The sequence below is a fragment of the Schistocerca gregaria genome, chromosome 5 (assembly GCF_023897955.1).
Source record: "Schistocerca gregaria isolate iqSchGreg1 chromosome 5, iqSchGreg1.2, whole genome shotgun sequence".
In the NCBI taxonomy this organism is placed as follows: domain Eukaryota; kingdom Metazoa; phylum Arthropoda; class Insecta; order Orthoptera; family Acrididae; genus Schistocerca; species Schistocerca gregaria.
The window spans coordinates 380602712-380628739 of NC_064924.1; the positions used below are offsets into that span (position 1 = coordinate 380602712).

The following is a 26028-nucleotide window of genomic DNA, read 5'->3' on the forward strand; positions in this document are numbered from 1 at the left end:
TCAGCCGCCGTCAGGGTTTTTAGTGTGAGTTTCTCTAAGCCTTGTATCTCTTACATTTAGCATTATTTACAATACATTATTAAAATAGACTAGAAACTATAAAATAATTTCTCGTAGTCCCATCTAGATTTCTAACCGCATATAAATAATCCTGAAAACTTGTCCTCATGAATTTTTAAAACTTTAATACTTGTAAAATTAAAAAGTAAATAGTGTACACATAATAGATAACTCACACACGAATAGTTCGCCTATGTAACCAACAGTTTTATTGCACTGCAAATGATATTAACGGTTTTTTGTTTTTTCTCAACGAGAGATAATCTCTGCGCTTCTTACTGTTATCTATTGCATGTGCCCCACATTTTTCGTTTTAAATCATACAGATCTTGTCATAGGTATTAAAAATTCACAAGTACATATTTTCAGGACTATCAGTAAGAGTCAAGGAATCCGTATGAGGCTAGGAGAAATAACTTTATAATTTCTAATTCTTTTTAAAAACTTGTTCTATTAACAAGTCTCTTACTTAAACAATTTTTTTTCTGTTCATTAATCTCGTATTTGTGAAATTTTTCTATCGATTTCAAACATTTTGATAAGATCACAACAGAGACATTATGTAAATTTCGGGTTTATTTCAGTTTCTCTTCATGTAAGTCAACGAATATATAGCTTTCCATTATTTATATGCCTTTTCGCGAAAAGACCTTGAAGGTAAAAGTCAGAGAGAGTCGAGATCACACGGAGACTTACCAGCAATCGTTCTTGCTGCTAAACATTCACGACTGGAACAGGAAAAGGGCGAAATAGTATCGGTACACAAACTACTCTCTGTCACACACCAAACAAGAATGCGAGTTAATATTTCATCGTCATCGGCTTCTGAGCTACATTGGCAGTTTCAAGCTTCTAGCTCGTTGAGAATTTATTTCAAAAGCAATTTGTACCAAACATCAGACAGACAGGAAAGCAATGTACCCACCGCCATACACTAGACAAGAAAGCGATTTAATGCTCCTTTGTTGTCCTCTTATGTGCTTGTGTTTGAAGCTTCAGGTCTCTAGCTCATTGCAATTTAATTCGAAATCAACTTCGCCGCCCTGACGGGCGTTGGTTATTTCCGTAGAAGTATGAAAATACTTGTTTAACTGTGGCCTATGGAAATATTAGCGTCTGCTACGACCGATACAATTATTAGTTTCCAGGTTACCTGTAGCGGTATTCCGTGACTTCCAGAGAAAAAGAACAGTGAGCGATAATTGCCGCAGAAAAATAATTGTTGTTTTCCACAGTTGGCGCGCGAACTACCAATTACAACTGTCACAGAACACTCACTGATACTCATGTACTGAGGTCTCCATCCACAGTCGCACGAATTCGTTGTGATCACTCTACATAGCTATCTAGCACGAAACCGAAGTACACACTTCGATAAACAGGTGGAGTGCAGTCTGACAGTTATTGCCATGAGCTGTACTATACCTTACAGATAGTCAGTCCCTCTGTCCTGTTAATTTATACATGGTCAGATCTCAAATGAAACGGACTTCGATAGAAAAAAAATGGTGCGAGGCACTATTGTTAGTTATTAAAATACCAGGTAAAATCAGACGAGCGATTGTAACAGTAACTGTAACTTCTCAGTAACCAGTTATTTTAATCAGTTATCTCTGGCTACCTGTAGTTCCAATCCTCCGGTTCCAATCACTGTTTTTGGGAGGTTTCGCATGGTTGTGAGGTTTATGCTGGAACTGATTAGCTCCTCCCATTTATTCTCAATTGGGATTCACCACTTGACGCAATATCAGCGTATTTGATAATAGTTGGCTGAGTAAAATCGCGATTATTCGATCTCGAACAGACCAGTCCGCTCCAGGAATTGAGAACGGAAATAGTAAAAAAAGAAAAGAGAAAAAGAACTGTTCTTAAAAGTTAATTCCCGGTTCTGACAAAGATTTTTGGTTCGTTTCCTCTAGTTACCAGGCGAATGTCTGAAAGGGGTCCTTCAAACAATTACCTTTTCTAACGAAGTTCTAAAAAAAACCAATCGGGTCTTATGAGTAAATCATAGTCTCCCTTGGTGATGGATATCAACGAAAATCGAGCGAATTACGTGCGGCGCCCAAGTACTTTTGTATTCTCGTGCTTCATCTACGAAGAGAACAGGAGAGGAGAAGATGGTGCTAGTAAACCATGTGCCCTCCCAATAGCCCGTACCGTAGCTTGAGGAGTTCAGATGTGGATGTGCAGTATCACAGGAGGCATCCAAATGGAGCCCAAATGGACCTCGCAAAGCTGTTCAGTACGTGTGAAACAGTGGCGAATCGGCGGCAGAGGTGTCTGCTTTCGCCGTTAGTCACCTACGCAAAATGTGTACTGTACACAACTGTGAGGCCTTAAATGCTGCTGAGGAGAGAGTATCTTCTATATCTCGTGCTTAGTCACGTGGAGGCGAGTGACTTGCAAAACTTGATCCCTGAGCTGTATATAATACGCTGCGTGCAGAATCAATATCAAAGTGTCCACAACAGCAGCTGGCTCGGCAACAGGTAAGTATTGGCCTACTCTGGGATGACAGTTAGCGTCTTTTCTTCTGTGAGCCACCCGTTTGCACCCTCCCCAATTTTCTTTCGCTTGTAATAAACACATGTATGCATGTATTTCTATTACGGTAACATCAAATTAGAATCGTAGCATGGTTTAAACTATTTCTTCGTACTGTCAGTTAGTGACTAAGATTCGAAACTATAGTGTTCCATCATACAAACATTGAAATTTGTCATGAAAGTCGCGTTTCATCAGATTCGGCCACGTCAGTAGCATGAACATATTTTTCTTCTCTGTTTTGAGAATTGCCACACTCATATTCCGCTGAGATACTCCGAGTAATGGAAAACCAATACGCAGAGGGCAATTTAGTTCTGGTGGTATGGCGATATTTACGGCACCTATTCTGAACGTTATTTTATTTTTATTAAAAATTTCGAAGTGTAGGTGTAGCATAACACCATGTTTTTCTTCCGCATAAAGAATGCTTTCACGAACTCGCAAGCTGCAAGACTGGTAGAAACTGTGATGTAATGCATTCCTGTGTTCACTGTACGGCTACCTAGTGGGTATAACATTTTACTCAAACTGGAAACAAGATAATATTTGCAGTTGGATGGAACTCCGAATCTATTGCCCGCTCTCTGAGTTTCCGTTTGTGCCTTATGGCCACCGTTTGACTTCAGAAGCAACTCGAGAAATTTTGCATTAGTGCTAGAACATTTCGTCATTGCGAAGATCGACACTAAGCTTCTTGTTATTCATCTGGGGGAGTGCAAATTAGCTTATTGTTTTCTGAATGCGCTCCAATTTATTTACTTACACTGTCGATATAAATTTCATAAGTGGTTCCTATGCTGCAACAACCACCACCTTTTTACTGCGAGGAATATCGATTATTAATCTTGTGACTGTGTTTGCAAATGAACGACGCCACGTGTTAGTCACTACGAGTTATTAATTCGCTTAATTTTTTTCAGATTTATCAACTTATTTCAGATTTTTCTGCACTAAAAGTATCCGTCTATCACGTTCGATACGCAGTTGTTTACGTATTATACTTCATCAACTTTGTAATATGCGAAAGAATTAGTGCTTATTCAGTTTTGAAAGTAAGTTGTGTAACGTTTAGGTTCGCACAAAATTTATTCTGCACGAATATACACCTAAACTGTTTTATTTTACTGCTAATTGACCTATATACAGCCGGGAATATTCTTTGATTATCAGTACTCACATGCACACCGTGAGGGCAATAAACCAGTCGATTACACTTCTCTAGATACTTTTTGGATGGTTTGCGTTGCAGGTATTATATCAACAGACGCAGTTCAAACTGCCCTAGTGCACGTTCTCAAGATTATGTTCGTTACTTTTTAGGTTACTTAATTAATTGTAATTAAATTCTCACGGCAAATGCTGTTGTTAATTGGTGTCACGTGTCTGATTTGTAGAAACATACAACAAGTTAGAAAAATTCGACTGAGGTGTCAGATGTGGCAACAGTGGGCTAGAATTGTAATTCCTATAAATGTCGTATAAAATATCGCTACTGCTTTGCTCAGGATCATAAACTGATGCTTGTATGTCTTCGAATTATATTTGTAGTAGAATAACTCCGTCACTAAACAATCAGTTAATTAAAAGGAGACATCGTGAAACTGCAGTCTAATCTGCGTAATGTCCATTGTATAACTAGGCTAATATTTTTTAACAGCTACAGCTTTTCCTCTTATAGATTTATCTGTTTGTTTGTTCATAAATTCTACATTGTGAGTCACAGAGTATATAAAATAGAAGTTTTCATCCGTTTTATCACGTCAATTTGTTTAATTCCTTTGTTAAAATTTTAGTAGCGCAATTTCACGTCAAATAGAGACAGCCAAATTGTCTCCCAAGTTAAAACCCTCTGTAAAAACTCTCCCTCACACACACACACACACACACACACACACACACATACATACATACATACAAGTGGCCGTGAAGCAACATTCTCAGTGAAATAAATACGCAACTGCGTATTTTGAGGGAATTTTCGCCTCATATTTACACTCAAGTGACTTGGAAAACTCATGTGATGCTGTCCTACTTTTCCGCGGCTCAAAAGACACTTGCAAATGCTTGGCCCCTCCGTTCCACATATTTGTGCCCGTGCACGTCCAGGTTACCTCAGCAGTACGTTCTCTGTTTCTCTTTGCGAGGAATGACACGATCATGAGCCACAGAACGCGTAGCAAGCAGTTAGAACGAGCGTCACAAGCGTGTGATCGCTTCCATTAAACTTCCGAATAGAAATCATGTGGGGCAGAACAGCGTTCACACTAAGGTATTTTCTTACGCTCTGTTTGTAGGAACATTTTTACTGGAATTACAGGCAGCAGATTTGGATCGAATGTAAGGCTATACACAGAATGTTATATTCCTTTCGTGTCGCTAATTGTTTTGTGGGTTGTGTCCAGTTTTCTTACGAACATATTTTTTGTGTTTTTACGGTGTTTCAAATCACTGTTTTGGCCCTTTTCTATAATTAGAGTTATAAATGTAGCTTTTAGGTCAAAATCATTGGGCCTACGAACTTCGACTAACAGACCTTCACGTATTACATATGTGTAGCCCCTTCTGTCTTCTCAAACACGATTTAACTGAAAGATTATTATGGAAAAAGCTGTACACATATAGGCTGTTATATACGATGTGTAGCAGAATTATGCCCATCGATTGTCCTAGAAGAGATGCAGATCCACTGTATTATTCTCGGTTTTCATAGTCGCAATGGATTTTTGGGACAATGTGAGGGAATCCAGCATGGATGTACCTACAGTGATTTTTTCCGCAAAGCTGCTACGTCTAACTTAAGTGGTTGTCTTTTATTTTATTCAACTAAATCTTTAGATAATACTATCATTTATCATTAATTCGTGTTTCATTAGTATGCATGTTTACTACAGTCCACAAATTCTGCATGAAAGTCTGCTTTCTGTCATCCATTAAAATGGTGACAACTTGATCTACCCAGCCAGGAGATTTATACATTTTCACATTGTAAACAAATTCCGTTTTCATAAATTACTATAGTCAGTCGTTGCTAAGAGCTGTTTCCTTAATTTTCAGTCTTACTTTCGTGCACGTTTGAGTTAATGGTGATTAGTTTCGAACACAGATGTTCATTTACAAACACTTACTTGAGATATTCTCATGTGATTAATGAAATAATTTCATAGTATTACATTTACACATTTCTACTAGTTTTCTTTTCACAAAAACGGATGGTGCGAAAGAGGAGAGAAATCCGAAGGCATCAGTTTCAAACCTGTTTTTCATGTTTGATCTAGAATACCTGCAACGTAATCACAAACAATTTACAGTTCTAAAACAAATAGCAATTTACAAGAGGGACACCCAACATTTGTTAATCGTTTTGTTTCTCATATTGTGCTGTTGAATACAAAAATGAACGTCAGAAATAATTCTGAAATGCTCAGTTTAAAAAGATAATCATTCCGAAATTTTAACAAGTTAACAACACCCTGAAGTAGCCACAAGTGATATATATTTTTAATTAGTAACTGGGTGTACCTGGCTACGCTTTTCTATGGCTCAGTCTGCATAAACGGAAAAGAACGGAAAGAGAAAGCACACGTTTCTAAACTTCATGAGAATTGGTTATATAGATCCTAATCCCCTTCTCTCCTATGTCTCTGTCGGTCTTTACCCTCCGCTTGCTGAGTATGGATGTAGATGTAGATGTCTCTCCCGCCTCTTTTCTTTCTTCATCTCCTCTCCCTTCTCCAGCTTGCTGTCCACCATCTCCTCCCCCAAACTCTGTCAATTTTCATTTCATTCTCCTCTCTCCGTCTCCTCCTGCCTCCTCCTCCTTTCTCTATCAATCTTCTCCTCCCTCTTACACTCCATCGCCTCTCACCCCTCTCTCTGTCCATCTCCTCCTTCCCATTTTCTATGTTCGTTTTCTACCACCCCTCTCTCCGTATCCACTTTGCATATCTCTCGAACCGTGTTTATTATAACTGCAAATTCAGATTCTGTAGTAGCACTGTAATCATAAACCAGTAAACCGTAAATACAGCTTTTCTGTTTGCTAACAACATTTCACTATTACATACAGTATATTAAAAGGCATATAGTCTATATGTCTAAATTTTTATTACAGTAACATGTAGAAATTTGAATTATGTCAGAAAGAACATTTTGAGATTTTTGGTAACAATGTTTTCCCTTTACATATTACATGTATATTTTTATGTTATATGTATCTGTAATACACATACTTCAAAGAATTAGTTAGCTAAAAACGCGCCTGTATTAGAATTCAACGTAGAGCTCCAATTTTTAGAGCAATCGACCAGCAACTGCAGGAGATGATTCTGAACAACCAACATATACATTTTTATAAAATTTTCCATTTCATTACATATATACGAAATGACATTCCAGTAGGTATGTAAAAACACTTGAATATTCAAATGCAACGTAGTGTCAAAATTGCAAGGCAATCCTTGAAGTACTTTAGCACATTTGAGATTTTGCAGAAGTGAACATCTACGTTTGTACTTATGTAGAAAAATTAGATGTTTCTAATCGCAAATTTCAGAAAGTTTTTGACAAATTGGTTTGAAATTTTGACACAATCTTTGACTGGCATAAACTCGAGTTTTTTATTTACCTATTTTTTAAATAAAATTAATACATAAGTATATATAAATTTCGTAATAGGGACACACTGTTGCAAGAAAAATACCAAAAATATTTCCGTATTCAAATGCAACATTGTGTCAAGATATCAAAGTTAGTCAAGAACTTTCGGAGAGAGACGGTTCTGAACAAATAAACATTACTTTTTCATTTACATACGTAATGAGTGTAAACCAACATACTAATACTGTAACAAAAATAGGGTTTAAAGTCATATTTACTATTTTACTTCGTTGTGCCGCTCATTTGCTTGAGCCTACAGTATGTCCTGTAAATATTAATATATTAAGATGCATATAATCCAGCTATACTAATATTCTAATCCTTCTTTTTGTTTCCTTAGGAACCAAAAATGGCTATTTTCTACGATTCTTGGGTGACTGAAATGTTGGCTCTACTGTCAACAATTTTCGCGATACTGTACGTCACATTTAAAATCAATTACACCTACTGGAAGAGGAAGGGTCTGCCATACTTGGAGCCGTCTTTCCCATTGGGAAATGGCTGGAACACGGCGTTAATGAGGAAATGTCCGGGTGAAGATATGAAAGACGTTTATTTTGAAACAGAAGGAAAGGACGTCGTGGGTATTTACTCATTAAACAACCCTATTCTCGTTGTGCGGGATCCAGAGCTGATCAAAACGATCATAGTGAAGGATTTCAACTACTTTCCGGACCGGGGCATCTATGAAGACGAGGAGACAGATCACCTGACGGCGCACCTCTTCTTCCTCGGAGGAACCAAGTGGAAGGGTCTGCGACAGAAGCTGTCCCCCACGTTCACGTCGGGAAAAATGCGCGCCATGTTCGGCATAGTGCTCGACTGTGCGAAGATTCTGGCTGACGTCACACCTGCTGGCAGTGTTGTGGAAGTCCGCGAGCTGATTGCGCGCTACGGCACAACCCGGAGGCGGAGTTTCGGCAATGGGGCAGGCGCTTTTTCAAGCCATCTCTGCGTAATACCTGACTCAGGCTCTGGGATTCTCCAATCCAAAACTAGGCACACTTTTGCCTATGGCCTTCACGCCAAAGAACATCACAGAGTACTTTACACGAGTCGTTGATGACACAATCAAACATCGAGAGAAGACTGGTGTCATTAGGAAGGACTTCATGCAGTTGATGATTCAGTTGAAGAACATTGGTTATGTTGATGACAGCTTCTCAATCACTGGGGAGAAGAGTGCTGAACGTAAGTCCATCTCTCAGTACCTTCTTCTTCTCTTCGTCTTCCCATCGAGGATCTGGCCTTCGTGATATGTTCTGGTTACGTAGGATTTATTCTCTTCTTTTCTTTGGCTTTCCCATGCCTCTTTTTCCGACTTACTTATACCCACTTTCACTCATATGGTGTAGCTGATCTTTCCACTTCTTTATGTAGCTATATTTTACCATTTAGTTTATATATTTGTAAAAATCCTCTGATCTCTTCATTTCCAAATCAGTGTCGCTTAGAACATCCTCTTAAAAATCTTGATTTCCACTGTTTGTACAGAACTTCTCTCTCTCTCTCTCTCTCTCTCTCTCTCTCTCTCTCTCTCTCTCTCTCTCTCTCTCTCATTCTCCATGACCTACTAGTAGCGTAGGGACAGAAATTACACTTTTAATTTGAGATGAGTGTCCTTGAGATTTTGTTTTTCATGTTCTTCCTTTGGTTGTGCATATCATTGGTTACTGATTTAATTTAATTTCTATGTCTCTGTCATCGTCAAATGATGTATTTTAGCGACAGTAGCTAAAGTCAGAGACTCTTTCAATTAGTTGGTTATTTATTCTTTATTTTGGCTTTTAAGGTGTTCCTTACAGTGAAAGCCATCACCTGTGATTTATTTATGGGAATATTCAGATCACACTGAGTTAAGCACAGGTTCAATTTATGTAACACTTATGTACTTTGGCACAAACGAATGGCGCCGCACAAATAATATGTATTAAGCAGTATATAACACTACTGGCTACACTAAATAGGGCATAAGAATATAATGTTACTCCTATTAAAGGAAATAAAATTGATAATGACTGTGAAATGGAGACGTATTGGACTATTTTCGTTTCACGGAAGTTTACTATAGAAAGGAAGCAGAAGAAAAACAAACGGGGTTCAAACGAAGAACCCCCGAAGCTATGTAGTAAACTGCAATTCGGTCGCCATCTTACTTAGGCAAAGTTGTACCAAGTACTTGCACTGTTAATGAAAAAAGCCACCTATTGGTATTGACTTTACTTGATACTGGAATTGTGTACTGCAAATAGGACATAAACACTAGCACAATTTAGCAAGCATTTTACAGTGATTCGACGTGCACTATGCGGAAGGAATATAAAACGTTTTGGAATTAGTTGGGTCTTAATACATTTATTCTCTGTACACTAAATCTATAAGTTAATAAGCATTGCATGCAATTGATTATTAATGTGAGAACATTACTAACTTGGGTTCAAATGGCTCTGAGCACTATGGGACTCAACTGCTGTGGTTATCGGTCCCCTAGAACTTAGAACTACGTAAACCTAACCAACCTAAGGACATCACACACATCCATGCCCGAGGCAGGATTCGAACCTGCGACCGTAGCAGTCGCACGGTTCCGGACTGCGCGCCTAGAACCGCGAGACCACCGCGGCCGGCTACTAACTTGGGCATAAGGATCTTATTTCAGGTTAATTTATTAAGAAAAAATACTGTCATTGAAACTGTTTCGAAAAAATCATATCACCTATTCTTACTGTTATTTCATTTCTTAGGCAACGTTTACTTCTCTATAGAAGCTAGAACAAGGAAATGTGAGGTCCCTCAATCTGCTATAGATGGAATAGTGCAGCCAGTTACTTATTATAGCACGCAAATGTTATAAAAATCATAAATGCACTTCATTAGTACTACAAAACTAACCATTAACTGACAAGGGAACCCAGGAACTATTCTGTCGGTGACTCAGACTATGGCTGATCACTTTCTTTAAACCGCCGTATGAAAACACTTTTAACTGCAATTACATGAAAGTATAAATACAGTTACAAACCTGTGCATTAATTTCCGTCGTGTTCGCCCTTCCGGTCTACTAGCCGTTAACTACTCTGAAGAATCACAGTTTTATGCAAATAACTTTGTAACTGTACTAAGGTAACAATAACAATTACATCCAAACTAAATTTTAGATCTTGCCTTTGTAATTATACTTCGGTAAAACTACAACTATCCTTCCACAAAAAGCATGCAGAGTACTTCAGAAACAACAATCACTGAATTTAAAAAAAATTTACTACTCTATAAGAATATTATTCAACGCTATTAAAGAAAGCAATTACTTTTCAGTTAAGTAGGATACCTGAAAACGTTGCAGCTCTTGGAAAAGATCTCCACCTAGGTAAATGACTAAGGATAAAATATATGTCTCAACACAAAGTTTGAACAGAAGAGCATTATTATTTGGGTAAGAAACTAAATTACTAGACCTTGGAATTTTACAGCACTCAACTGATTATTTGAGACGAAGGTGATGGCTGTGGCGATCTTCTGTGGCAACTAGAAAAGGCAGCAAAGTTGGTAAGGCTCCTGTTGTATAACGGGCTCTGAAAACTCTCTTCTTTGAGTCGCTAGCAACCAACTGACTTGTGGCACAAAGGAGCTTGTACTTCGACCGCCAAATCCACCTTTTACGTTCCCACCAAGGCTATTTTATTTGCATGGGGACTTCTCTCCACGTTTTACATGATTACAAAATCACTTTCTGTATGATCAGTTCTACAACAATAGTTTTAACATTCCTGTACTTTTGCAGACTGTTGCTTCGGAAATTACATACATGCATTAACTATAGCGACTTAAATTCTTAACAAAACAGTTTCATAGATGTTACATGGAAGAAATGGTGACAGAGAGATTAAACATAAGCACACAAATATGTTATATGAGATAAATATACATGAAATCGATAATAGTGCTAGAAGTATCAGAGAAGGGCTATAGTCTAATCTTACTTCTTAATTTATAACTAATACCTGATGCTCTCTTCCTAAATGCAGAACTATCGTTGTGTTCAAATACAGGTTCTCTATTCCTGATGTAAGATGTGCAATATCAATGTCTTTGTAAAATTCCCCATTGTATCTTCCTAGCTACCTTGTCAAAAACCTTTTTAAAACATATGATTGAGATATATATTTTAGAAGGTTATACTCTCTACGCTTCTTCACTACTGCATTCGTTGTTTGTAAACTTTCTGAGCAAGATCTTTCTTTCCTCAACCCATACTGAATTTCAAATAAGTTGGCCTCTGCTATGGGTTGCGAGCATTAAGTATCTTAGCGTAGAGTTTGTATCCTGTGTTCAAGATACTTATTCCTCCATATTTTTTGTGCCAGATGTAACTCCTGTCTTGAAGACTGATATTAGATATATTACCCTCCACTGCTCCAGTTTCCTGTTTCAAACTGAGCACATATTTATCAACTGCAAAAATCGATATTTCAGTAGTATTTCTGGAATGGGATCAAGTCTTTTGTTTCCATAATCCACTCTTCTTCCATGAACGGATTATCATTGCTCCATAGGTTGTTACAGTTTTTCAACGAATCCTGAATTTCTATTACATCCATCTTCACAGTATCTGTCTCCATCTTATTCAGATTTCTCAACAACAGTTTATAAGAGAAGTCAATACATGCATATACATAATTTTCTGTTTATGTGACAAACCTACTCCAGCATTCCTTATCACTTCTTTTGCTTTGTTTCGTTGGTATCTGTTTTTCTCTTGATTATTCTATGTCATTTTCTATTAAATTAAAAAATGCGCTTTTTTTCTCTTAATGTCCCTATTATTTCTGTATTCCATATCCTTTCACCTTTCTTATTTTTGTGTATTTTACTTTTCCCCTACTTCCTTAGCTACTCTTATAATGCATTGTTTGATGTTGTTCCATTCAATAACTATGTCTTCTGCTCATGGCATTTGTAACGTATATTTAGTCAGTCGCCTTTGATAAGATCTCTTACGCTAAAATTCTGTAGCAGTCCTATCTTAAACTTATCATTATCTTTCGAATATTTTCCACGTGTACTGCTTCTCCGCCACTTTGACCATGGAATCATTTTACTAGGGAGTAGAAAAGTATATGTAAATATGTCGCTTCACCTGTATATTAGTATGTCTTGTATCACTCCCTTCTTTTTCCTATAACTAATACATAGTATATTAGTGATCTCAGTCCTTTGGCACTCCAAGTATTTTTATGTATTTCTTTTTCTGGAAAAAATTGTTTGTGATTTTTAGGTTGTTATGGGAATGAAATCTCTAAATCTTTTACCATTTTTGTTAATGTGTGCTTATCCATATTTTCCTACCATGTTTTGCAGTTTAATATTCCCCACACTTACATTTAAATATCCTGCCTGAATTATATAATGTGCTTTATTTGTTTCGTCTATTACTGCCTGCAGTGTATGATAGAACTTCTCTGTGTCTTCTACCCTTCTTTTGCATGGTGAGATATTCTCTTTCTGTCTTATTATCGTGCAGTAATTATTGTTTCATTTACATATCTCTAGGGTGTGAGACTCATTTTCCACTTCTTGTCTTTTGACATTTCAATTCCAGCATGTGCCTTGTTTTACTGTTCTATCCCACTATTTGTCATATTGTACTCAAGCCACATTTTGGTGCCCTTTAAATTTTTGCTTATTTTCGCTAACCATTGCCATATTTGTGTTTCTTTGTTTTTACTTTCTTTATAACACAAACTACTTCACGTTGGAACCTCTTACATTCTATCCATCAGTCTTCAACGTATGTGTGCTGCCAAATAATTGCCTTTTTCCTTGGCTTGGTTGTTTCCAACGGATCCATCACACTTCTTTCTGTGAAACTTACGAGTGTTTCAATGCTTCATGTGCTTGAGGCACCAGCCCATCGTACAACCCCCAACCTGAAGGACAAGATGTTTTCATTTTAGGGTCTCATCCCTTAGGTAGATTGCCTTCACATGGCGTATAAGGTCAGTCTAGCCATGCAGTAGGCCCCCATAATTCAGCCTTGAGGTGCAGCCATTGGCCATAATTTGACTCCTCCATTACCACATTTGGTCCTGAAGCGATACTGACAGATATCTTGTATTTCTCAGTTTCAGGCTAAAAAATTAGGGATTGTGATACTGTACTGTTATTCTGCATTCATTCATATCAAAGACAACAAAGATCTCATTTAATGACATGGGATTTAATGTTGTTTATTACAAAGGCATCATTACATACAGCGTTTTTATTCTAAATATGTAATAATTAGCGCTTATACTTTAGAGATTGTCAAAGGGATTAGTCACGTATCACACTCTGAGAGTGGCAAAAGTTTTGGAGAATAACTGTATCTGAAATCTAATTGAGCAACAGTAATTGATACTTTAAGACTGATATTAATACCATTAAATTGCCTTCATAATTTCGGATCCATCATCCCTATACGTTTCAGTAGGAATACGTAGTTGGACAAAAGAAATCCCCTTTGATAACCCCCTCGCAGGATCTTTCTTCACTAACAGCCACACTTCATTTCAGTGATGTGTAAGTGGCGTCTAATTCCCCCAGTAGTATGTGTCTGTAAAATATTTATCACCTCACCATCAACAGTGTGTCTTGCTCTCATTCCTTGCCATACTGTGGCGAGATTCTGATGTGTGACCCAGGATACTGGCACATGGCGATATGATGATGTGGTCTCTTGCGCTGAATTAATACTAATGGATATTTCTCCATTACTAGCACCCATCCATCTCTTTCAAGGTTAAAAAGTCGACATGGGAATGCATACCTTGGAGATTTAAGAAGGTAGTTTGTGTTTACTTTAGGTAGGTAGTTTGTGTCTAGTGCATTACGCAATGATGTACCTATGAGGTAATCCACACAGTGCGCATAATACCACACGGAATCAGCTGGCTATACGATCGTTTCGTTTCATATCTGATATAATGATATATGCATACATATCAAGATTAGAAGTAGTGAAGTCATGCTATGGCTCATATAGCAATCATTTCCATTCCTTCTTGTGGCCCAAGCTTTGAATCAAGTCCAGATAGTTGACAACAGTTCAGTGGTTTTTGCATCAAATCCTTAAGTATAATTATGTCAGTGAACGTGACAGTTAAGCCAGTATGGGCCATGTATTTTTGTTAATAATGCCGGTGAGAATGGAAGCAGTGCACCCAGCTTGTTGAGTAGATAGTGTAATCACCCAATCTTAAATTGACACTCGACATGTTTACCAGCTACTCTTACCCACCTTACAGCTCACCTATCCAAAGGTTCACGTTCTTGTGAGAACACATCTCAAAGACATCGAATTTTGTCACATGCATAGCATGCAATCTTTTCTAAGCTGTGCTCGTTGTCGATTGGCGATCATTATATCAGATATGAAACGAAGTGATCGTATAGCCAGCTGATTCCGTCTGGTATTATTCGAATGTTTTGTGCAAGTAAGTCTTTCTATTTGACGCCCCTTCTTCGACTTATGCTTCGATGAAGATGAGATGAAATTATTAATATAAGTGATTAAAGCCTGGTGAATGGGAGGGCCTTACTACTGGACCTCCGCAATTTAAACTTTTCTTTAACGTACTGTCCTACTCCCACACGTTGTCTCCTGCAAGGAAAACGTTCTCCAGTAGCATGCGTAATTTATCGTCCAAAAAAAAAGGTGGCAAACAGCACTTGTTAATTACTCTCTTAAAATGCGTGGTCTCATGAACCCAGTCACTTACACTAGACACTCAAACACTGATGCTAAGACGAAGCACATCATTTGATTTCATGATCAGTCGAGGATTTACACCTGACCACACATAATTATTATGTTAACTTATTAAATAATTGTATGTAAAACTCGCCATATCTGTAAATACAGTGCTGTCTACTAAATGCTCGTCTTCAGTACTCGGTCATTGTCAGACTCTGGTCGTTACTTACTTTAGCATCATAGTTGTGATGATGTTTGGTACGGCACGGTCATCAGCGCCCGTGCAAAGTCCCAATTTATTCACAGTCCAATTTAGCCTCTGTCATGAATGTTGAGGATGATGATGAAGGCAAGACAAACACCCCGTTCCCAGGCAGAGAAAATCCCCAACCCGGCCGGGAATCGAATCCAGGACCCCGTGATCCGGAGGTAGCAACGCTAGCCACTAGCCCACGAGCTGCGGACTAGCATCACAGTGGGAGAAGTACAGAGACAACCAGCGGTTGAAATAGGAAATGAACGTCGTTCTTGAAACAAATGAAAAGGCCCAAATCTTGACGTAGCTGTATTTGTTTCAGGACATACGTTTACACTGCTTTGTTTTAGTTTACACCAGTACTGCCTCCTTAGAGTATGGGACCAATTGCGTCAAACATCCTGTACAAATTGTTATGTATCTGGTTTAAGATTGTGGACTATTTTCTCCATATTGCGAATTTAGCAGGATTAAGGATTAGAGGTATGGTTTCTGCTATTACTGTTGCTGTTAGAGTTCGTTATAATGTAAGAACATTTTGAAAGCACGCCTTTCTTTTACTAACTCTCACAGGGTGAAAATGTTCAGAAACTAGTATCCTACGATTCAATGTAAGAAGATGGTCCGTATGTTTGATCTTATCTGTGATTTGTTTTACGGCACAAGTAACAGTCTGTTTACGAACATATTTTGCACCTGACAGAGACAAGTAAGACGCTGACGACCAAGGAGGTGGCAGCACAGGCGTGGGTGTTCTTCATCGCAGGGTTCGAAACATCCTCCACCACCGTAAGCTTCTGTCTGTATGAGCTCGCCAGACATCCGGATATCCAAAAGAAGGTGCAAGAGGAAATTGACGACGTACTGAAAAAGAACAACGGTGATGTGACGTACGACATTATAATGACCCAGATGCCGTACTTGGAAAAGGTGGTGAATGGTACGTTGTGTGTTTTTCATTACTTTGATCATACATTGTTAGAATTAAAGTAGGATTCTGAACACATTAATGGCCATTAGCGGAGAAGAGCCTAATTATTGTAAGTGGTAGGGCCAAAGTTACAATTATCACATCGAAAAAATTAAACTACAGAATTTTTTATTTGTTTTTGTATGCAGGTATATCTCTGCAGGTACACAATGGAATCCCACGTCGCAATGTCGTAGGTATCCGCTGTTGGTCCCAAACCAGAGTGACGCAGCCCATCTCTGTTTGACAGTGGCTGCGTCATTTTCTTTCGGCTCCGCTAGTGGTTTCCTGCTGTAGGCTGGGGATTTCATTGTGTACCTGTACTGAGACATGCAGACTCAAAGAAACAAGAAATTAACTACGTAATTTCAAATCTTTGGGATGATAGTTAAAACATTATGTCTGTTCCTGTGAATATCAGTCCAAACAAACGACGTAATTACATAACTAGCTGCATTCACTCCTTATTCACGTATTATGACAGTTCACTCCTACGAAATGATCACTCACTGACGTCCATACACAACAGTATTGCTCTGAATGTATATGCTCATATCTTTACAATATAGGTCAATCACCGATGTTGAGTAAGTAATGCAACGAATTCTTCTTTCCACAACGCACTTTGGTTTCATTCAGGATTCCGATATACTTTATTATTGCTCACTCTTTTGGCTACTAATCCTATTTTTCAACATAATCTCCGTTTAATGCGAGGGCCTGTATGCTCGCATTGTGCCACTCTTACTGGCTGACGTCGGAACCAAAGTCTTGCTGCGTCAATAACCTCCCGGTCTTCCACGTAGTACTTCCTTCGAAGTGCATCCTCCATTGGGCCAGACAAATAGAAATCAGAAGATGCGAGATGCTGACTGTAGGGAAAGCAGTCCAGTAAATTTTGTGAGCTCCTCTCGGATGCGTAGCCTTGAGTGAGGCCTTGCGTTGGCATGTCTGCCATGGAGAAGGAGAAGTTCGTTCGTATTTTTGTGGCGAAGAAAACGCTGACGCCGTTTCTTCAGATTCCAGAAAAAAAAAACTTAGCTCCGTACGAACAGGCCTTGAAAGGCTCAACGCTATCGACCGGCCGCTGAGTCATCTTCAGCCCACAGGCGTCCCTGGATGCGGATATGGAGGGGCACGTGGTCAGCACACCGCTGTTCCGGCCCTATATCAGTTTACGAGACCGCAGTCGCCTCTTCTCAATCAAGTAGCTCCTCAGTTTGCCTCACAAGGGCTGACTACACCCCTCTTGCCAATAGCGCTCGGCAGACTGAATGGTTACCCAAGTCTGGAAGCACTTAACTTCGGTAATCTGACGGGTATCAGTGCTACCACTGCAGCGAGGCCGATGGCTTCAATTTCCTGAGGGTAGCACAATACACTTCAGAGGTGAACGCTTACGATGAGGGAGGATATCAGAGAGAATAGCTCCTTCATAGTCGTGGAAGACTGTCGCCATAATTTTACTGGCTGAGGCTGTGACTTTGCCTTTTCTTCCCATGAGAGGTGATTTGGCCCCACTCTATGGATTTCCGTTTTGTTTTCGGTTCGAAGTGATGAACCCATGTTTCATTGCCTGTGACGATGTTCGACCAAGTATTGCTACGGTCAGCCACGTAACTCTCAAGCCATCCCGCAGATTTTCCTTTGTGGCCCTTTATGGCCCTCTGTTAGGCGGCGAGGTACCCTGCAGGCACACACCTGTGAGTACCCCAACTGCTGAACAGGTGTGTCAGCACTACCAACAGACACACCCAGTTGTGCTGCGAGTTTTTGATTGCGATCCGTCGATCACCTCGAACAAGAGTTTCCACACGTTCCAACATTGCAGGAGTCACGGCTGAATGCGGCCGGCAGGCACGCTGGACTTCGGACAAGTTTGCGAGACGTTGTTACAATGATGGCAGACGCCTCACCCACCGAATCCTCATGCTTTTGTGCCAGGTGTCCGTAGACATTCCACAAACGCCTTTCCAAAATCTGCAATGCTCTGCTTTTCATTCAAATGATACTCAATGACAGCTCTGTGCTTGCATGCAGAAAGCCACCCCTTATCCAAAATTCACGAAACTATTCCACGACGTCAAACAACAAATAACGCATTTTGTGAACCGAAATTTGCCGAGAAAATACATATGTTGCATGACTTATTGAACGCCAGTCGTTGATCGCTGGAAACAAAAGTCACTCATTTTTCAAGTGAAATAAAACCATTACATTAAATGAAGGCATGAACAGAATGAACAGTCCACGAACCGTTACTTTGCGACTGTCCTGTCCCGACCTTAGAAGTTGCCTATGTGTCCAAGAAGACTCCCGCTTTATCGCTTCCTACCATTACCCGATTTTGTTATTTGTCATTTAGCTAAGAGAGAATGCTGTACCATAAGGATAGTGTACTAAGAACTATATGATGGTTCTTGGTCGATGTTTTAATCTAATGACAAATTTTAAATCACATGAAGCAATATGCACTAAAAAAAGCCATTAATAGTGTAGTGAACCTTCTGCTTGTTCGTCCTTGTGAGACTTCAGGTTATGTTCCGTGCAGCGTTTGGAGCACTTTTAGTTCTATACATTTAAGTGCTGCATAATATATTTATGCTAATTGACAGATTTTGTTAATTTTGCAGTTATACAATTTCATGATGAGCAAACTTCTGGGTATGTGGATTATTAAACCATATTCCGTTCGCTGTGCACCGTCTAGTACCTCAAATAACGGGAAAGTATCTTCTACAATGGAACATGTGATCTTTGCGAACGAAGTGAGTTTCTGTAATGTCTAACAAACTTCACCCGTCTTTGAAATGGCAATGAGTGCTCGTTTTCAAATTCGAAACGTATCTAACAATCAACTGGTTTCCGATAATGCTTCCTCTTAGTCTGATTTCACTTAACGATTATTAGTGTACTAGAGTAACAATGGAACACATATTCTGTTAAATGAAATGCTGAAAAAATTTTCTATTTGGAACATTCCATATTCCAATAATAAATTTTTTGTACCTAGTACATGACCAAGTCGTATCTTGGAATTTTTTCACGTATGGTGATACCTTAGTTTTCCGAAGAAATTATTGTAATTTCAGAAAAAGATTCACCACATTGAAAGCGAATGCTATCACATAAAAAAAGAATATTAAATACACTGAACTTCTGCTACACCTTTAGCTAGAGGCGGAAGACTGAAAAGTGTTCTAAAAATGTACGGCACTTCTACTCAGAGAGAGACAGTATTTACTGCCGTTATTATATATTCGTTATTCAGCAATGTACGCTATTAACTGTTTCCCACAAAGCACCCTCTGCACTTTTGTTATCAGCCAAAGAGTGCAACACAGAACCTTACACAGTTTTTTTAGGATTTATTTATGGCTTTGGGCATCAGCCATACAGCAAGCCTCAGACAACAAAAAGCAACAATTACGGAGCATTCGTATTTGTTACAGTTCCTAGAAGATTTATGATATATTTATATTTGAAGTTATTGTTAACGGTCAAGAGCAATCAATTTTTACACTGTATGACTGGAGTAGTCAAGTTTTTATTAGTGTTTTGACCAACGATTTAGGCTGTATTAGTGCAAGGGTGATACAAGGAGAATAAAAAAGGTTGTGAATAGTTGCGGCTCCACTCCCAAGTGTTTCAACTTGAATATACGCTGACTGCTGTTAATGATTATCCTAAAATGCAGCAACCCCTGCCTTTCATTCCTTCAATCTAATAGCATTAAGTCACCTAGAAGAATTTAAACTTCAACCACCTTCACATACTTAATTAATTCTTCTATAAGGTATACTCTCTTTTTACTCCTAAAGAACGTGCGAAGTGCACATGGAAACCTGCACCTGAAGTTCAGTGCTGGCTTACTTTCACTTTTCCAAAGAATAATTCGGATAATGTGTCGCTAATACTATCCTCTCCTAATGCCCATCTTGCTACTCTTAACAATGAAAATACCGGTCACACTAGAGTGCTGGCCATACAAGACTATGACATGGTACGTAGGTAATATACGAATTTTTATGCGTGACTGTGGTTATAATTAAACTGGTAGTGATGAAACAGCACATATTCATGCATTTCCTAAAATACTAACTGGTTTGCAATGCCCTTTAAGAAATAGTTAATTCACCTAACGGTTTGCGAATTAATGACTGACAGATATTTTCTTTCTCCATTGTGACTAATACGCTCGTACCTTTTCCTTGAATTTGTTTTCAGACACTAACTGAACTACAATCGCTAAGGGAGACAAAACTGATCATCGAGGGCAACGGTGGAGTACTTATTAAAACAACTCCATTGCCTTTTTTTTATTTTCAGAAACCCTTCGTATGTATCCGCCCGTTCCAGTTTTAAATCGCGAGGTGGTGCAGGATTACAAGCTGCCAGGATATGACTGTGTCTTGGAGAAAGGAACTAAGATGCTCATTCCAGTCCTGGGACTTCATCATGATAGGAATTTTTTTCAAAACCCCGAGAAATTCGACCCGGAGCACTTCTCTGAGGAGCAGAAGGCATCCAGGCATCCCTACTGCTATCTACCCTTTGGTGAAGGGCCACGCCTCTGCATTGGTGAGTCATTCCGTCTTTCATCTTTATTGTTTATTGTGCTTAGTATTCCGTTCTTTTGTCGGTAAAAATAGAATCGACATAGGATCGCACTAATGTCCTTCTCTCTGTTATGACCCCTTTCCGTTAGGAACAGGTAGAGAAATCAAGCTGATGTTAATGTCAGTTATTACAGTCTACAGTCTTGTTGTGGTGCAAAAAATTTCTAAGTCAATGGCATCAAAAGATGCTGCCATTTTTATGTCACATATCTAGATACTAGTAAACTCACTCTCTAAAATTAATAAGAGTAGACGAACTATCCATTTACATAGCTAAGTTTGTACTGAACCCGCAAAGCTCAAGTCCCATTCCCACTTGTTCCGTTTTTTTTACGTAACTGATGTGAAAATATCTTCACATCTTGTTCAGATGATGCAAAAGTGTCACAATAACTTTAACTACAAACATATGTGACAATTCGAAGGATAGCTACGTGTAATGCAGTTTCTAACCAACTCGCATGTGGTTCCCATTACGATTGTGCTAACAGACCGAGAAACGCAAGTGCCTTAGGAAAATATGTCTAGTTAATGTGAAAAACTAGAATAATAAACGATGCTTAATGTTCGATCATTACTGTTGCTGTTGTTGTGATCGTGAGCCCACAGACTCGATCGATGCAGCTCTCGCCTTAGCTCTCCTCTTCAAGTCTCTTCCTCTCTTGATAACTATTGCTACGCGCATACATTTGAACCACGGCCTCCCTTTACAATTTTTACCCCCCCCCCCCTCCAGCACCAACCCTCTCCCCCCCCCCCACACACACATTTCCATTACTAAACTGATGACGATTTGACACCTTAGAATTGTGTATCAACCGATTCCTTGTGTTAGTCAGGCCGTACCACAAATCTCTATTTTCCCCAGTTTGGTTCAGTACCTCCTCATTTGTTATTCGATCTACCAGTCTAATCTTCAGCATTCTATACTCTCTTCTCGCACGGGCTGTTTATTATCCGCACGACACTAAACTCCAGCCAAATATCTTCAGGAAAGCATTTATAGGATTTAGATATATATTCAATGTTAAAAAAATTTACCCTTTCAGAAAGGTTTTTGCCTAATGTTTCCAGTAGTCAATTATTTTTCTGCCTAAATGGCAAAACTCAACCTTCTATCTGAAATGCCTCATTTCCTAATATAATTCCATCGGCATCGAGAGATTTAATTCGACTACATAATCTTGCGGTTCCTGTACTTTATCCTTGCTGCTTTCACAATTTTATACTCAAGGAAAATATAAATCCGCTACAAGTCGTATATCAAACGTTCTCATAGTTAGTGCTGTTTGGTGCTCGAAACGTTTCATCTAATTCACTTGCATTAACAAAAAGCGAAGCGGCTGATTAATTAAATTATATTCAGTGAAATAAAAAGGATGAAGTCAATAGTGATACAGTAGCTGAAATGGAATCACATGAATCGTGAACCTGTAATGTAATGAGTGTGTCTTGATAACTAAAACCTGGGCCAACTCGGTATATCTTGAAATATGGCTGCACATTTATTTCCAGAAAACTGGAACTAGTAGTGTTGTTAATGGCATTTCTTCAGTTGATGACACACTAGTTTTTATTTTTTCTTTGTTAAAAATTTATTCATTTCCTGACGTGACTACGTTTGTATGTTTTGACCTATAGACTTTTATATCAACATGGAACACGAAGCTCTTTCTGGAACTTGCATAACACTATAAGGCCCAGACTCAGTCTGAGGCCACAGTGCAGCGTGTTGATGTGAAGATGATTATGTGAAACGCTTGAATCTAGTCATATAAGAATATAAACGTGATTCTGTAAGTAAGAAGACTAAATATTTTCCGTATTTCCTGTTTTCGACACTCATAGTCTTCTCCTCCATGGTGCAATTTAATTTCTCGCGCTATGTTATTATTTTTTGAACGTTTACGTTGAACTTGGCAGACATCTGTATTTAAAAGTGTTCCTATTCATATTTTCTGATAACTTAATGGTTTTCTTTCTATTATACTCTTATTTTAGAGGGCAGATTATTGTAGTCCTCCTTCTTCAAGGCTACGGGATTATTAGTTTTGTTAAACTGCTCTCTTTTATTTGGCAGAGATGTACTAAATTTTTTATTTGCTGAACCCTAGTTTTCAAATTTGTCGTTGTGACTTTTAAATAATGAAATTATTTACTGGGCTGTGGCACATATCCCCTTTCATAGACGTTTTGCTTTTTTGAAAAAATTTTGTCCTTTTATATTAAGGTAAATTGTGACACGAAAATCAGATCATTGTTAAGTCACCTGGTAATAAATTTGGTAGAGCTGACGGAGTTCAAACACAAAATGTTTGTTAGGTGGATCCACAATGCCTACGTTCCATCTCTCCGTTCAGTTTCGATGCGCTTCTTGTCTGTGTAGCGTTGTGCACCTTTCTTTTTGGAAAGTGAAACAGCAACCTTACTCCATTCATCGACGACAGGAAGTTGTGCACAAAACGGTTTTAATCATTAGAACTAAAAATCCAGAAAAAACAAAGGTGCGAAATCACAATTAAATACAAATAGCTGTAAATATTGAAAAAGAGTGAGATAAAAAGAAAAAGAAAATTATGACCGGTATCTTGTTGCGAACCTAACACGTATGACACAGAGGGTATACTATTGTTTTTCAATGTATTTTGATCGCTGTAGTATCCTTGTTACTACACTAGCAGAGAAACACAGCGTTGGCTAGGTATTTATTTATAGCTGTGTGTCCATGCATGTACCAAGGAGCGCCTGGCCTTGTGCTTAATGGTTATGACGTCGTATTTCCTGCAATATGAGTCATACAATGACATAATTTGGTAGGCACATTCAAAGATGTTTGTGGATACTGTCTGTAACATGTTCGGCCAATCCAGTTGGAAGTAAACAAGTCATAAATTATAACGTCATGGCTCACGCGGTAATTTTACTGAGTGAACGGCGCAAATGTAGTAAGCAATAAACATTTTACCTTTCATCATTTTGTAGGGATATTCAGCCTGAGAAAATTTCGTAAAGATCCTACTGTGTGATGCCTATTGTAAATCGCTAAGTGCTCTCGTTCTAAATACTGCGTTAATAAAGTCTGGGAATTCACTGATCGCTGTTAACGGTTCCACCCCCCCCCCCCACCCCCCTACCCCACCCCCACCCTTTGATAGGTAGGTAATTCTTACCACCACAGTGATTGTTGCCTGACCGTAAGATAACTGTGTACCAAGTTGGCTGCAATCAGTCCACAGCTTTAGGGGAAGATGTGGAAGATACACTCACAAACATATACATACATCCATTTTTGTAACGCGTGTGGATTTAATAGTAGTTGTCTTATCTCCAGTTTTAGTTCTGATGTAAATTAGAGTCGTGCTGGTTCACTGTCCCAAATCCAACGAATGTGATCAAGATATTTGTGAGGGAAAGAATACCATCCCACAGCAGTGTCGATACTGAAATAATCCTAGAAATGAATGGGGTGATTTGTTGTGTAGACAGTTTTACTACTGGATTTCTTCGTTTTTGTGCACTTAATTCATCTCTGTGATTGGTATGAATCAACTTTATTTCTGTACAACGAATTATTCCGAAATTCATTGCAGTCTTACTTCAAGAGTGGAAAAAAAGTAACAGCTTCAGTCACACTACAACGAAGTGATAGTACTTTTCTTTTGTTGTAGGGATGCGTTTTGGACTGATGCAGGTGAAGTTGGCGCTGGTTCATCTACTGTCAAAATTTGACTTTCTGCCCGTTGGAGACAAGCAGTCGAAACTACGTATGGCTCCAAACAACGTCGTGCTGACACCAATCGGCGGAATCGACTTGAGGGTGGAGCATCGACGAATGTCTGAGAGTTGAAAGCGCGGCTGAAACTGAAGCCACATTGGGTAACTCTGGAAGACTGTCTGCACACCCTTTCCTAACTTACTTGAGAATCGGATCCAAAAAATAACTCTTTGTTGTGATGGAAAATTAATGTCATTTTTTTCCGTACAGTGAGATATTATAATTCGCCAATTGATATTTTTGCTCTCCCAACAAGCGTAACTTTTTTCTGTGTTACGTAGAGTGATCATTAAGACTGATATTACTGTAAAGTTGTACAGTATTTTTATTACTTTTTTACCAAACCATAAAGATGCATAATTTGCAATGTCTCCTACTTACTTCCTTCTCGTTGTCTCTGGACGTCATTTAGAGGTGTCGAATTCCTATCCTTACTTTTATCCTAGTGTAGTTACTTCAATGGCCTCTCTACATTCTACTGTCTGAATCAAAACAATGTAGATTAAGTCTGTTGCTAGTCTACCGTTGTGAATATTTGTAGGATACGAGGACTGCAGTATTTGCGTTTCAGACAAGTAAACAAGGACTGACGTTGGTCAGAGACGTAATTTAGAAGAATGATTGTAAAAAGTCTCCTTCTTTATATATATCAAAAAGAAAATATGTGTAATCCATTTCAGCAAATTTTGTTCCCCATGCTTTTGTCATTTGCTTAGAAGGCCAAATAAAATGGTTATCTAATTCTGTTTTCGATTTAGTCATTTCTACAGTACTTGTATTCCCTACCTTCCTCAGCTCGGTTTTTAAATAGGACTTTACAGATTCCGCTTTTAAATTTACATCGAATTTAACAGATTCAACATTGGTGTAGACATCTGCAGTGTTATTATTTACACCGGTAATCTGAGCGCTCGGTTCACTGAGAATTGACAGAAGCTGGTTATACCCCTCTCCAACAAGTATTTTTTCCGAAAATTTAAGCAGGATGGCTTTTCCAGAAGTAGAGTACTTTTAGTTGTAAAATGGTCTGAATCATCTATTGCCCACTCCTCTATGTCTTCCTAAATTTTAACGGTAGGATCAACTTCATATGCAGTATTTATTTCATTATTTGCCACATTCTTTACACTGTCAGCAATTGCCACCTTTACATCTGAATACATAGGCCAACAACGGAAATTTTTTTTCTGGAAATACCTTATTCTTACGGTTTTTTAGGGTGGGAAATCCAAATATGATACTTAAAAAACTGTATCACCCAACGTTTCTCCACATTTTACAGTAAAATTTATTAAATTAAGCAATTTTTTTTAAGAAGTAATTTTTAAGGAAGTTTTAGATAGCTCAAATTAAAAAGGAGGTATAACGGATGTAGATGACGTTGGTAGCACTAATGAAAATCATTTACTG

At 38.5% G+C, this 26028-nt stretch overlaps 1 protein-coding gene across 1 annotated transcript; it reads left to right on the forward strand.

The window, feature by feature from the left end:
- The first annotated feature begins 7615 nt into the window (after positions 1–7615).
- LOC126273351 (cytochrome P450 6k1-like) lies at positions 7616–24690 on the forward strand. The gene is made up of 5 exons (XM_049976899.1): positions 7616–8194; positions 8238–8409; positions 15958–16194; positions 20554–20805; positions 24512–24690. Exons 1-5 carry the CDS (start codon positions 7616–7618, stop codon positions 24688–24690), a joined length of 1419 nt encoding a protein of 472 aa, XP_049832856.1.
- The last annotated feature ends 1338 nt before the right edge of the window (positions 24691–26028 follow it).

Bases quoted from the DNA above. Each gene is read 5' to 3' on its own strand.
- LOC126273351 (XM_049976899.1), top strand. From the start codon at position 7,616: ATGGCTATTTTCTACGATTCTTGGGTGACTGAAATGTTGGCTCTACTG. The intron at 8,410-15,957 runs GTTATGTTGATG...TGCACCTGACAG, and splicing joins GATTCAGTTGAAGAACATTG to AGACAAGTAAGACGCTGACG. The intron at 16,195-20,553 runs GTACGTTGTGTG...TTTTATTTTCAG, and splicing joins CTTGGAAAAGGTGGTGAATG to AAACCCTTCGTATGTATCCG.